General features: G+C 40.0%; 1 protein-coding gene across 11 annotated transcripts in view; it reads left to right on the top strand.

Annotated features, from left to right (window-relative positions):
• The window catches only part of fbrsl1 (fibrosin-like 1), a 268,766-nt gene that overhangs the window by 221,288 nt on the left and 35,128 nt on the right, over window positions 1-12,350 (top strand). For all 11 annotated transcript variants that reach the window (XM_052596390.1, XM_052596416.1, XM_052596398.1 and 8 more), the window contains one exon: window positions 9,710-9,758. In XM_052596390.1, the coding sequence (XP_052452350.1) occupies window positions 9,710-9,758 (49 nt within the window). The remainder of the gene's footprint in view (window positions 1-9,709; window positions 9,759-12,350) is intronic.

Here is a 12,350-nt window from a genome sequence, read left to right as displayed (position 1 = left end):
AAGTGAACAATTTTGCGCATTGCTTTCTTGGCATCTAAAGCAACTTTTAATTTTCTTCCACCGAGTCTCTTGTAATTCATCCGCGCCCACACACAACCTCGTCAACCCGCTCTTTCCGAAACCTTTATTGCATATTTCCAGAAATTCTTACAGTGTACAGGTGCTAATTGGCAGTGTTCGTTCCAACTGAGTTCAGTGTTTGTTCAATGAAGTCCTTACAAAGTGTCTCAAAGCTAACAAGGGTGTTTGTTGAAATAAGATCTTTTTCTCTTTTTTCGTTTTGCAGTTGGAAGCCCTGCTGTGTTGTTCAGCTGGTTTACACAGTGTGTGCGTTAGCCTGTGTAGATTACACTTCATTGTACAGCCCTCTAATTACCAGGTATTTACTGAGTACAAAAGGCTGTAACAACAAGAACAAATATGTACACGGCGCTTTATAAAGTACGTAATTGTTATTCCCAATTTGCTGTCAGGTGACCTTAGCTGACGTTAACATATAGTGGAGCCAAAAACTTTGACTTTCTGCAATTTTGATGTGCTTTTGTTGTAAACACAGTGCTGTCTGACAAAATAATTCAGTTCTTTACATGTCAGGTGTCATTATCCCCTCTCTTTGCCTCTAACATTACACTGAATGTAATAGAAAACCCCTCCGGGGGCCTTTTGTCACAAGGTTGACTCAATCGCTGGTATGTGAAGGGGTTAGGTTTAAACGGTAAGTGTGAAAGCCAGAACCATAATCTCCCTCACAAGGTTAGCGCAGTTGTCGGCTTGATGATAAACGGACAGGGTGTAGCGTTTTGTCAGAATGCGTGTAGCTCACTGGGTTTGCGTGGCTAGCGCTCGTCAAAGGAAATTTCTTGGGTGTTTATTTATACACCTTGAGCCGCCATACGATGCGCATCCGGGGCCGGGGGTGAGAAAAGAAGCCATGCACAATGTGCTCTGGTTGCCGTTAGATAAATGTGACATGCCTGGGGCAGCTGCCACGAGCCTTCCTAAACTTCCTTCCATAAAATGGCAATCCAGCGTGCCTGAACTGTGTCCGCTAGTCAGGTTTCCTAGCAGTGAATGAAGACATCAGAACTCCTAATAAATCCTGTTGGTGGGATCGGATGCTATAGTTCACCAGGTTCTTCACAAGGCATAGTTGCGGATACAAACAAAGGATATATTTGAATAGCTAAGTATTATTATTTTTAGTATTGATGTTATTCCAATATTATACATGTATATTTGAACAGACACATGAAGACTGTGACTTGACTACCTTAAAATTTGTAGTAGTCCGGTTGTCACTGTACATGCACATTAACTTTTTGTGACCGGCAATGGGTTTTAGAGTCAGTTATGTTTTGTCTGAACTATATTCATGTGTGCTTCATAGAAGAAACAAACTCATGCAGGTTTGAAATGACACAAAGGTGTGTAAATGACAGTCTATTCCATTGAGATCGATGAGAAGTGGATGAAACCAGGTTTCTATGTCCCTTGTACCCCTCATCCTGCTCTTCGATCTATTTTAAGGACGGGGAGGTGCTAAGGTGAATTTAAAGGCACGAGCAGAGACCTGTCGAGAGGCCAAGGCACCGGGATAGCATTACAGCACACAGTAACATGAGCAGGGGTGTCCGCTTTAAAAGTAAATTCCACTTAATGTGGCGCGTCCCATCCCAACAGGAGCCTGGCTCAACTGTGAGCTTTCTTTATATAGTACATTCCGTGTCTGTTTGTGCAGCGAGGGGTTGTGGGGGATTAGCCGTTGACACGCTGTCAGTTTCTGCTTCCCCTGCCTTCGTCTTTTCATTTCCTTTCCTTCACCTACAACTTTTCTGTAGTGCCCACGTGAATCCTGGAGGTCTGCTTTGATGTACTCACAGGATTCTGCAACGGCTTTGATTTCAGGCAGTTCCAGTTCAGGCAGTGTGAGTGAGCGCAGCACCTGAAAGGTCAGAGGTCAAGTGGATCTGTGGTGCAAAGGCCACCGTGTGCATCCTGCTCAGCAAGAGCTCTCAAATAAACAAGTGCAATGGCTGCACTGAGTTTTTAAGGTTCTGAATGCACCCTTCAGGTTATTTTGGCCGAATGCGTGTTTGCATTGCAAGGAGATGGTTCATGTAATATTCACATGGTTTCATGGTTGGATGAAAACAGGGCGCCTTGCTTTGCATTTTTTCCTCCCATTAAAGGCATCAGAACAGGCCGTGGTGTATCACGTAGTAAGACCGCCGTGCTACCTGTCTGACAGGACCTGAACAATCCTCAACATCCTTTTCTTCCTTCTATCTACTGCAGATGAAGACCCAGCAAGGGGCACAAACCCTGTTTTATTATGAATTATTCAATGTGTCTAGATGGGTTTCCCTTGTAGCGAAGCAGATCTGCAAAGAAAAACCAACTCATCTTTGCTCTCCTTCGTACTTGCCCGAGGTAGTGACTGACTCAGAAGTTGTTCTCATTGAAAAAAACACGGTGAACAAGGGGCGACATTGAATAGCGCTTCAAGCCGTCCCTCAAGAATTGCATGCGTTTAATTGGCAGTCAGTACTGTACACCTTAGTCAGAATACGTCATACTTAATTTGACATGAATGAGACTGTGAGAGACTGTCGTACAGTCCATTCATTAAATGCTGTTCTCTCCTAAGGTACTTGATCTCGCCTAGCTTTTACAACCCAGGACTTTGTAGAATGAGATGTTGTCAGTGTTCTGTCAGCTAAGTGACGGGTTTTCAATCTTTTTTGTATACCAAGGAAGCTATGTATTTTATGTAAAGCTATATATTTATGTAGGATCACCCTTTCATACTATTTGAGAAAAATACCAGTCATGTTATAAAAACTTAGCAATGAACTTCCAGTATAAAATGGTATTAAGATTTGGTCATTAAAAACTAAGTGATAAACATGTAGGTATGTGATATGTGCGAATCAGTTCACTCAGATTGTTTTGTTTCTTGGTTTGTCTCAGCTTCAGTGTAGTGTTAGGTATTGGGCTACTTGAGAGTGGTATAGTATTGAATGACATAACCATCTAATGGAAGTGTCCGGTTAACCAGAGAGGAAGCTTGTTTATCTCTTTCTCGCTCTCTTTCTTTGCTACTCTCCTTATCTCAGTCGTGTTGGCAGGAGTAAGAATCCCTAGACTAAGATCTGTATCTGCAGTGTGTCTACTAAAGAACAGGCTCTGATTCCTATGCTGATAAGCCACGTTTTATCTTCCCCTTTTTTCACATTAAAGACGAGGAGGCCTGTGAGAGCCTGTAGCCCATGACAGTTCCTGTGTGGCTACTGTCTGTCAGCCAGGAGCATGGGAACGCTGGTTTCAAGAGAGCAGGCAGGACACGATTAGTTGATTTATACTGGAATTTAATTTTGTCTGCCTTCCATTTTCCAGCTGGTCAGGGTTTTATGCTTCTCCTTCTGTACCTTCACCACCTTAGCAGGATTTGCCCTTGGTTTGCTCACTGGAGGTTTTAGGGCACGATCCTTGTAAAGCTGTTTTGAAATAATAGATAAAAGAGCTTTAGAAATACAGTTGAATTAAATGTCTCTCTTGTAGTCCACCAAATTACTAAAAGCATTTTTTTTTTTTGCTTGGGATATATGTAAGAGTCTCTAACTCCAAAACCTAGTGAACTTGTCTACTGCCTACATATGAAACTGAAATGGTGATGTTGGGGTAAATAGTCAGTTTGTACTATTGAATCCTTTTTATAGATAGCTGACAGTGTTGAATTTAATATGAATATTACATATTTAATATAATAATAATATATAATATGTTCCTATTATAATCGTTCAACAAAATGCATATCATTTTTATTGTTGTGATATAATTTAGTTTTTGTTTTAGAAGGCAAGAATAATAATAAATATGTTATGCATGTCGTTTTTTTTACATTTAAAACAAATTATAGTTATTATATTAATAATAGTTGTTGTTATTAGTAGCAGTAGTATATTTGTAAAAATGAATGCATTATTTATGTATTGATATTATAATCATAATGCATAATGTTTCTTGTTGTGATTTGTTTAGTTTTGGCCCAAAAGGCAGAAATAAATAATAATATAATAATTGATGTTGTTATTATTGTATATTATTTATTAAAGTAGTCATATCTGTAGTAATATTATAATCTTATCTTAGTTTTATATAATTACTAATTAGTTTTTGTCTTTTTTATCATGAAGCAATATTGGACTGTCTCTACTTTGCATTCTGCATTGTGTTGTGTTCTGGCACTACATCAATTTTTGGAACATATCAGTTTTCCCTCTTTAGGCAGCTCACTAGGTTTTGGAACAGAGCTTACTATATGTGTAAGAAGCCTCTTCTACACTGTTTTTTCTTTGTTTCTCATAATGGGTTTATTCCTGGCCATGTGTCAGGCCCTGGAGGCAACCACAACTGAGCTGATTTGTGACCCTGTCTTGCTGTTTGGCCTTAGTGTTACTATGCGACACATCTTTACCCTCCCTCTCTCTCTCTCTCTCTCTCTCTCTCTCTCTCTCTCTCTCTCTCTCTCTCTCTCTCCCTCCCCTGTGATCTCAGTCTGCCCTACGCTCACCGGATAGCATTCTAATTTGTATTTCACACCAACCGGCTGTTATGTTAACAGCCTGTGAATGCTCAAAAGCAGGGTGAAAAAAAAAAAGGTAGAAAAATGTGTGAGTGAAAGTGAGATTAAATTATAGCGAGAAAGATGGAAGAAAAGAAGACATTGGATAAGGAAGATTACTACAGAAAGATAAATGAAGAGAGATCAGAGCAAGTAGGATGGTAAAAATGTAAATGAAGTAACTGTGAGGAAAGGGGTGAATTAGAGGATCAGAGAAGACGGGATCGCAGGAACTGCAGGCGATTTAGATGTGCAAACCACAGGAGCAGTGCTGCGATTGCGCTTGAGGTTCTCGTCATGTTGTTGCCAAGCGGGAGTTCGATGGAGGAATCGTTCCCCACCCTCAGCCAATCACGGCTGACGTAGAATGTAGCACTCGCGGCGAGCAGCACAGACTTGTGGGTAGGCCTGCATTTTGCACGGTCACCCAGTGGAATACATTATCATCTTAATGATGCTTTAGGTGCAGATGCATGTCTAATGCACTGGTGTGTGTGTGTGTGTGTGTGTGTGTGTGTCACTCTCCTGTGGAGTGGAGAGGGCAGAGAGCTGTAATCACTCTCACACACACCTGTTCTGACTGGAGGCGGTCTGCACCGCGGCTGATAGGATGAGAGCGCAGGGGGAGAGATGTAGCAGCGCTCATGATAAACGAGTATGTAGGAGGTCATTAAGCAGAACAGCGAGAGGAGGAGAGAGAGAGAGAGAGAGGGAGGGAGATGAGAGAGAGGAGGACAAACACAGTGAAGATAATTAATTTGGAGTTTCATTAGCAGGAACTTGTACGCCTGGATGACTGCATGTGTGCAAGAGCAGGCAAATGCACAATCCTGAGGAACTATGTCGTACGTGTACCACCTGACGTCCTCTTTGGAATGAAAATGGAGAAATGAGATTTTGAAAACCTCTGTTTTTTTCTCCTAGAACGCACATGTTAAAAGGAGAACATTTGCTGTGACTTGCTTTTAGATGTTTCTTGGGTCAGGCATCGATTTCCCACTGATGTCTTTCCTTGAGGAAGAGATAGAAATATTATCAATAATATATGGATATGATTATTCATATGAGATATTCATATTATTATAATATTTAGGACTTAAAATATTTAATGTGTAATTGATTTAATATATTAATATTTCAAAACAAAGATGATAATTAAATGGAATACAACTTAAATAAAGTCTCATTCCTATGGAAGACAAGCTTCTGAGCACTCCACATACATTATACAAGTTCACATAATATGTTGTATAACACACACCCACAGTATATTATCCACAGATCGACACACACGTTTAACTCAACGCAAACAAACAAGCAAAATGTAGAGGTTGATGTGGCTCTCGCAGGTTTTAAGAGGGTGATGACTGATATGTTTATCAGCCCTTTGCTGGCCCTCTTCAACATGATGTTACATAAACAGCGAGAAAATAGAAGCCTGTAAGGCTCTGGACAACATCCTGCCATTAAGAGAAAGAGAGAGAATGATGGGCAGGATGATGGGTGAGAATGATTGCTGATGGAGGAGAGGAAGAATGAGGAGGAGTTTGTTGTGACAATGATAAAACACAGACATGGGCCACATGCTAAAATCTGTTGTAGAGGTCATTCTGTTGTTGTCAGGTTAATCAGAGGACTGTGTGGCAGCCCTCTTCAGGCCAGGCTGACTCCCTTTCTCTCTCTCTCTCTCTCTCTCTCTGATAATTGATGCCATCTGGCCGGCCTGCCGATGGCTGAGTGACATGGCAGCAGTGCCACATCTCCCTCTCTGAAGCCTCCAGTGGCTCCGCTGTGCCACCCTCTCCTGGCACTGAGCCCACGGGGTGTGAGGAGGAGGAGCAGGGGAGGAAACGGATCAGTCCACTTGTTATACTACTGCTTCTATCATGTATTTCAGTGGAATTGTTTATACAGTATTGAATTTTGTTTGTGTGTGTGTGTGTATATAGATATACATTAGGGCTGCCCGATTAATCGCAATATCACGTTCATAATCACATGTGATTCTTCTGCGATTATGAACGCAATATTGCATATTAATATAGCTTGTCAGAGAACTACAGCTCTGTGTAGTAAGTGACGCTCCATTTGAAAGCAGATGATGGATATTTGTTTTTTTAAGATGACACTTTGGTGTACCATGATCAGGATTGTGATGGCAATAATACAATGGTATTATTTGTATTGTGTAATAATACAAAATACACTACCGTTCAGAAATGTGGTTATTATACACCAATGACAAATTCATCAAAAGTAATTAAGACTAGAATTTTACAAAAGATTTCTATTTCATAAGAGTTATCTTCCTATGAACTAAAGTATTCTGCTGTTTCCACAAAAATATTAAGCAGCATGACTGTATTCAACATGGATAATCAGAAATATTTCTTGAGAATCAAATCAGTATATTTATTGAATGATGATTTCTGAATGTGTCACTGAAGACTGAAGTGATGACTAAATTATATAAATATTCAGCTTTGCATCTCTTAAATAAATAACTTTTTAAAATATATTTTTAGCTTAATATATTAGAAATATATTAGAAAATAGTTATTTAAAATGTTTATAATTTTTGCAGTATTTCTGTGTTTTTGTAGACGTGGTGAGCATAAGAGACTTCTTAAAAATAAAATAATGAAAATAATCTTACAGTCCCACTACTTTTGAATAGTAATATATATATAGGAATACCATTTTAATACCATGGTTTTACCAGTTTTCTTTTTTGTTTTTTTTTTTTGTTTTTTTTTTACAGTAAAAATGAATATTGGTGACGTTTGATGTTTCCCCTCACCAAAGCCATGCAGTTTTTCTCAGGTTTTACATTTTGCACCTGCATTATGATTTTTATCTTTAATCTATAATTGGATTACAGGTTGAAATCTTTTTGGCTACATTATTCTCTCAGTGAATGAAGTATGGCAAAAAAACAAAAAAACTGCGTGTCACACAGCAGAATAATTCTCAAAGGTTTTTCATGTCAACTGCTTTCATTCTTTTTGCTTTGTCCAACGTATAAATTCAGTCTCGTTGCGGAGCATTAGAAGAAGCAGTATAAAACGTTTACATGTAGTTCTCTGACTGTTGTGATTGTTATTTTTATGGCTTAGCAGCGTTTTGGTGCAGTGGATCTGACCTCCCCTCCCTGTCTTCCCTTTCCCGTTCTTTCTTCCAGTGGCACTTTACAACTGTAGGCAGCAGGCCTCAACACATGCACATGACATTTGTATTTTTCTTCCTCCCTATCTCTCTGTTTTCCTCTGTGGCTCCTGTGAGAGTCGGGTCGTGCTCCAGAGGAGGCTGCATCATGGCCTGTAGTTTACGAGTGCAGTGGGAGAAGTGAACTGAGGACTGTTTTGGTATCTCAGAGTCCGAGGCCTGGCCTCTCTGCCTCCAGATCCAGTATCACACGTCCTCTAGGGTCAGGCCTCCTGCGGCCCCGCCAACATGGATTGGCTCCCGGCAATGTGGCTTCAATTTCCTCCGTTTTGAAATGGTTATAGCCCCTCTGCTTCCTTCAGCGGCAGGGTCTTTGCTTTGTTTTTCTCTCTCGCTCTTTCTCCTTTCCTGCTCATTTTGATCACTCTACTTTAATCACCTCTCAGCCCCCCCTGCGTTGTAAGAGTGCAAAGAATTTGTTGTGGGTGACCTTTTTTTGACCTCTGGCCTGTAGGGACACAGAATAAAGGCTGCTCTGAAGAACAGCTCACTGGCAAAAAATACAAACAGTGAAATGCAGCCACCATTTTTGTTAACGGTCTGGCAGTTCTTTTCTTGTTTTAAGCTCTCATAAGAGTAGCTTTCATAACTGGATCATTGTATTGAAAGTTTCTTTTCAACATTAAAGGCACACGCCGAGACGAACATTGACATCAGTCTTTGCCCAAACCCGAGGCTTAAACATATGCTAGAGGGCCCGGTTTCATCTGAACCTCTTTTCTTTCATGTAATCCTACGGGTGTGTGAGCTAAAGTGTTCCAGCGCTCAGACACAGGCGGCTTGTGTAGTAAAAAATCCAGCTTGCTGAAAAATTAGTCCCCTGACATAGTGAATTATGGGGCTGAAATAGAGCTCCCTATTGATGTGCTCCAGGATTCACGTCAGCGGAGGTCTCAGAAATTATGCCATGCCGTGGGTCTGGTCTCAGAGGAGGTTTTGCATATTAGACTGAGTACACATTTTAAAGAACAAGTTATTAATTGAGCTAGAAACTTGGTCTACACAAGATTCAAATAGACTGTGGTCCATTTGTATCAAAACGTGCTGCAGAATCAGAAGGTCCTGTGCCTTAAAATGAAACGGTGACATTCTCAAATTAATCATTTTAACAGCAATGTTATTTTTCTTCTTCCTTGTATTTTAGCATATACTACTGCGTATGATAACAGACGTAATAATATATCATATGCCAAAAGAAGCTCATAATAAACAGGTTTAAACACATGACTGCCTGCTTTCTGGTGCCAAGTTAAATCCATAGTATATGTTTTGTACTGATAGACTTTTTTATTCAAAGAAAAGCTGGAATGTGTGTGCCAGCATTCTTTTCCGCCCTTGTGTATAGTGTGCGAAGAATTTAAGAGATCTTTCTCTTCGTTAAGAGCCCCATGTCCTGTCTGTCAGTGACTGTGTGTTTTTGTTAGAGCATGGCGTGTTTTCTTTTTCTCGCTGCTTGCCAGAAACTACACGCTCTGGTACACGGAGGGGAAGGAAAAGCACACTCGTGTTTAGTCTACATAGCACTTAAGTCACTTTGTAGGGAGATTACCTTTTTCCTATTCTAATCTGCGGGAAGGATTTTTGATTTCACCATCCATCTGTGTTATTTATTAAATCATTAAGTGTATGGATGTGGAAAATTGCGCAACTTGGCTCCACTTAAACATTTTGCAAAGTGTTTTATTTGTCTATTGGCTTCTTACGTCATTCTCCTCCAGTTTCTCTTCTTTCTCTGTTCTTTGTTTATTGGTAGACATCTGTAGGTTGGCACAAAAGTGTTCCCCAATGTTGTTGTCTTCCCCTCCTAAAAAGGAACTTTACTTGAATATGATCTAATTGTGTTTCATTTCTGTTTTGCAGGCATCGGATGTAGGATCAGAGAAGTTGTTCTCGCCTACTGCACCTAAAGGTAAGAGCATAAATATATATTGTGGGTGCTATGTAAGTGTTTCACGTGTCATTTGACTTGCATTGGATGTTTTAGATGTGATTAAACTGGTAAACATAAACTGGTTTTGAAAATTAAGAAAGTCCAGGGTTATCAGTTCAGTATTCAAGATCCACAATCCATACTGTAGCAAAACTCACACAACTAAACACTTTGTTTTATTTTTCATTCAAGGAAGCTGTGTTTTTGTTTAGGCAGCAGTTTGGCTGATAGGTTATGTTTTTGGTGTTGGAAGTTAAAGCCTGACAATATTCAGCATGCTCCCAAAGGCCACAAGGAGCTCATTTTCAGAGCAATATTCCATGCACAAGAGTAACCTTACTCTTGTCGGATTGGTGCTGTTCTTCTTTTTCAAATTTTTTTCATTAATGTTGAAGGGTTTTTAGCCTTGGGAGCCAAAGGGATACCCGTATTTTCCAGGTTCTCTTCAAATGCTACGTTTGTTAGGTTGCACATGTGTAGAAGTACATAATTCTAAATATGTTTGCAGCAAGTCGAGGGCTGTCAGACTTATGAGAAGGGGATGTTAAGTTTGGGTGGGTGGGTTTACATTTCTAATCCTTGATGCCAGACAGCAAATCTCAGATGCACTGTAATCCTACTAAAAGCCTTTAAAAATTCTGTGAGACTGTAAAATGGTGAGATGATGTTTCCTTGTATTTCTGACTCGTTTTCAAGTGGCTGCTGGTAGAGGTTTGCTTTTAATGCGGATCTGAACTACTTTTTACTGTTTCCAGTAGTAGTAACAGTCGGCCATAGAAGTTTTTTTTAAACTTGGTTCACATCCACGTTTTGTAGGGGAACTAAGTTGTGAAACAATTTCTGTTTGTTGCACAGTGCAAAGGAGCTGTGTAGTTTAATGCCACACTTTTTATGCCCGGCATGAATCCTTTGGAGAGCCTTTGACCCCTCTCTCTGAAAACAGAGAAAAGAGGAAGTGAGAAGAGACAAGTCGAGCTCAGAGGAAGAGTAAAACTTGTGACTGCTGTTGGGGTCCAAGTTAAAGTCCTTTTTTTGCAAGTCTGGTCTGTGGATGACTTCCAGACATAACCGTAGGAAAGGTCTTGTGCAACAGCTGACGTGTTTAAAAGTAGATCAAAGCATATGGTTTGAGCTCTTCTGATGGCAACAGAGGAGCTTGTTGTGGCTGATATTATAGACTCCCTAATCTGGGTTACGGCTGATGGCGAGAAAACTGCTTCTTTCTTAAAATCCTGCTAATGTGTGCCATGCAAACACACTCCCTAGGGATCATGGAGATGATACGTGGAAAGCAGAAAGTAGAAGGAAGTGCCAGATTAGGATTAGAAAAGTGTTAAACCAAGAGTAGAAATATGTGGATTAAGTGATTTAGGACTGCAGGAAATAAACATTATCAGACTAGCAATTTGACGTACATTCTGTAGAGATTATGGATCTTGTACGGATGTATGATATTGACCTTTGAAATATATGTTGTTTGATGATAGTTTTCATTTCTGATCTAATCTTTGATATCCAGTTTCAGTTTAGATTTCGTAACGCTGATGTTCATTAAGTTTCGTGAAAGTTCTTCATAACTTTTGATATCTGTTCAGTTCCATAACAGTTCCAGTTTGGGATGTCTTAAAATTTAAGTTTTCCTTGCCATTGACAGAATTTTCCATCATAAATGAGACAGTGCTTTCCTGCTCAGATATTCATATAACAAAATATTCTGGAGCCATGGACATTTTGTGGAAATGTTAATGTGCAAGAAGTTGCATGACTCTTGACGTTCAGACTTCATAGCCTTTGGTATCCATCGTGTTTCATGATATTTTATGTTCAATCATCAAAACTTTGTATCCAGTAGTTTCATTCTAGTTTCAGTTTGGTCTGTTTTAGGTCCCACCTTGAAACCTTTGGCTCTGTGTTCCAGAACTACTGAAGACTAAGAAGTGTAGGGCATCTGGTTAAGTGTATTTTAGAATTTGGGGGTATAGGAACATATGTGTCCCATTACAGTGCGTCCGCCGAGACCAATCTAAAGCTCACTCAGCTCTGATCCCCAAATTGGTCTGCCCTGGAGAACTTCTGGCAGACTGATCACTCGCTTGGCTCACATCTTGCGTTTGAGAATTGCATTACAGGGAAATACCTCGGCATGCATGTGTTGCTGCTTACACAAATATGCATGTGTCTTTGTTTCTGTAAACCGCTTTTGTGCACGCCGGTGCTTGATTTGATTGATTTTGTGGCCTCAGTCAAGTACTGTGGTGACATACAAGTTTCGTATCATCTTAACAGCTGTTTAGTTTTACTCTGTGTGCTTGTATAATTACCGCGGTCGCTGTGCTTTTTGTAACATTGTAAGAGGCTTGCTCTACATCTAGCAAAGCCAGGTTTTTCTTGCCCTGAATGAAGGCATAGCAAATTCATGTCTGCAACACATCGTTCTATACAGCTATCATTGTGTCTTTCGTTCTAGCTAGTTAGCTCTCAGTCTAGCCGTCATTGTAGTTATCATTCTGGCTTTTATAATTATCATTCCAGCTGTTGTTGTAGTTATCGTTCCAGCTATTGTTAGTTCTA

Source organism: Carassius gibelio, chromosome A5 (genome assembly GCF_023724105.1).
Source record: "Carassius gibelio isolate Cgi1373 ecotype wild population from Czech Republic chromosome A5, carGib1.2-hapl.c, whole genome shotgun sequence".
Taxonomy (NCBI): Eukaryota; Metazoa; Chordata; class Actinopteri; order Cypriniformes; family Cyprinidae; genus Carassius; species Carassius gibelio.
This window is presented reverse-complemented; position numbering and strand designations above follow the sequence as displayed.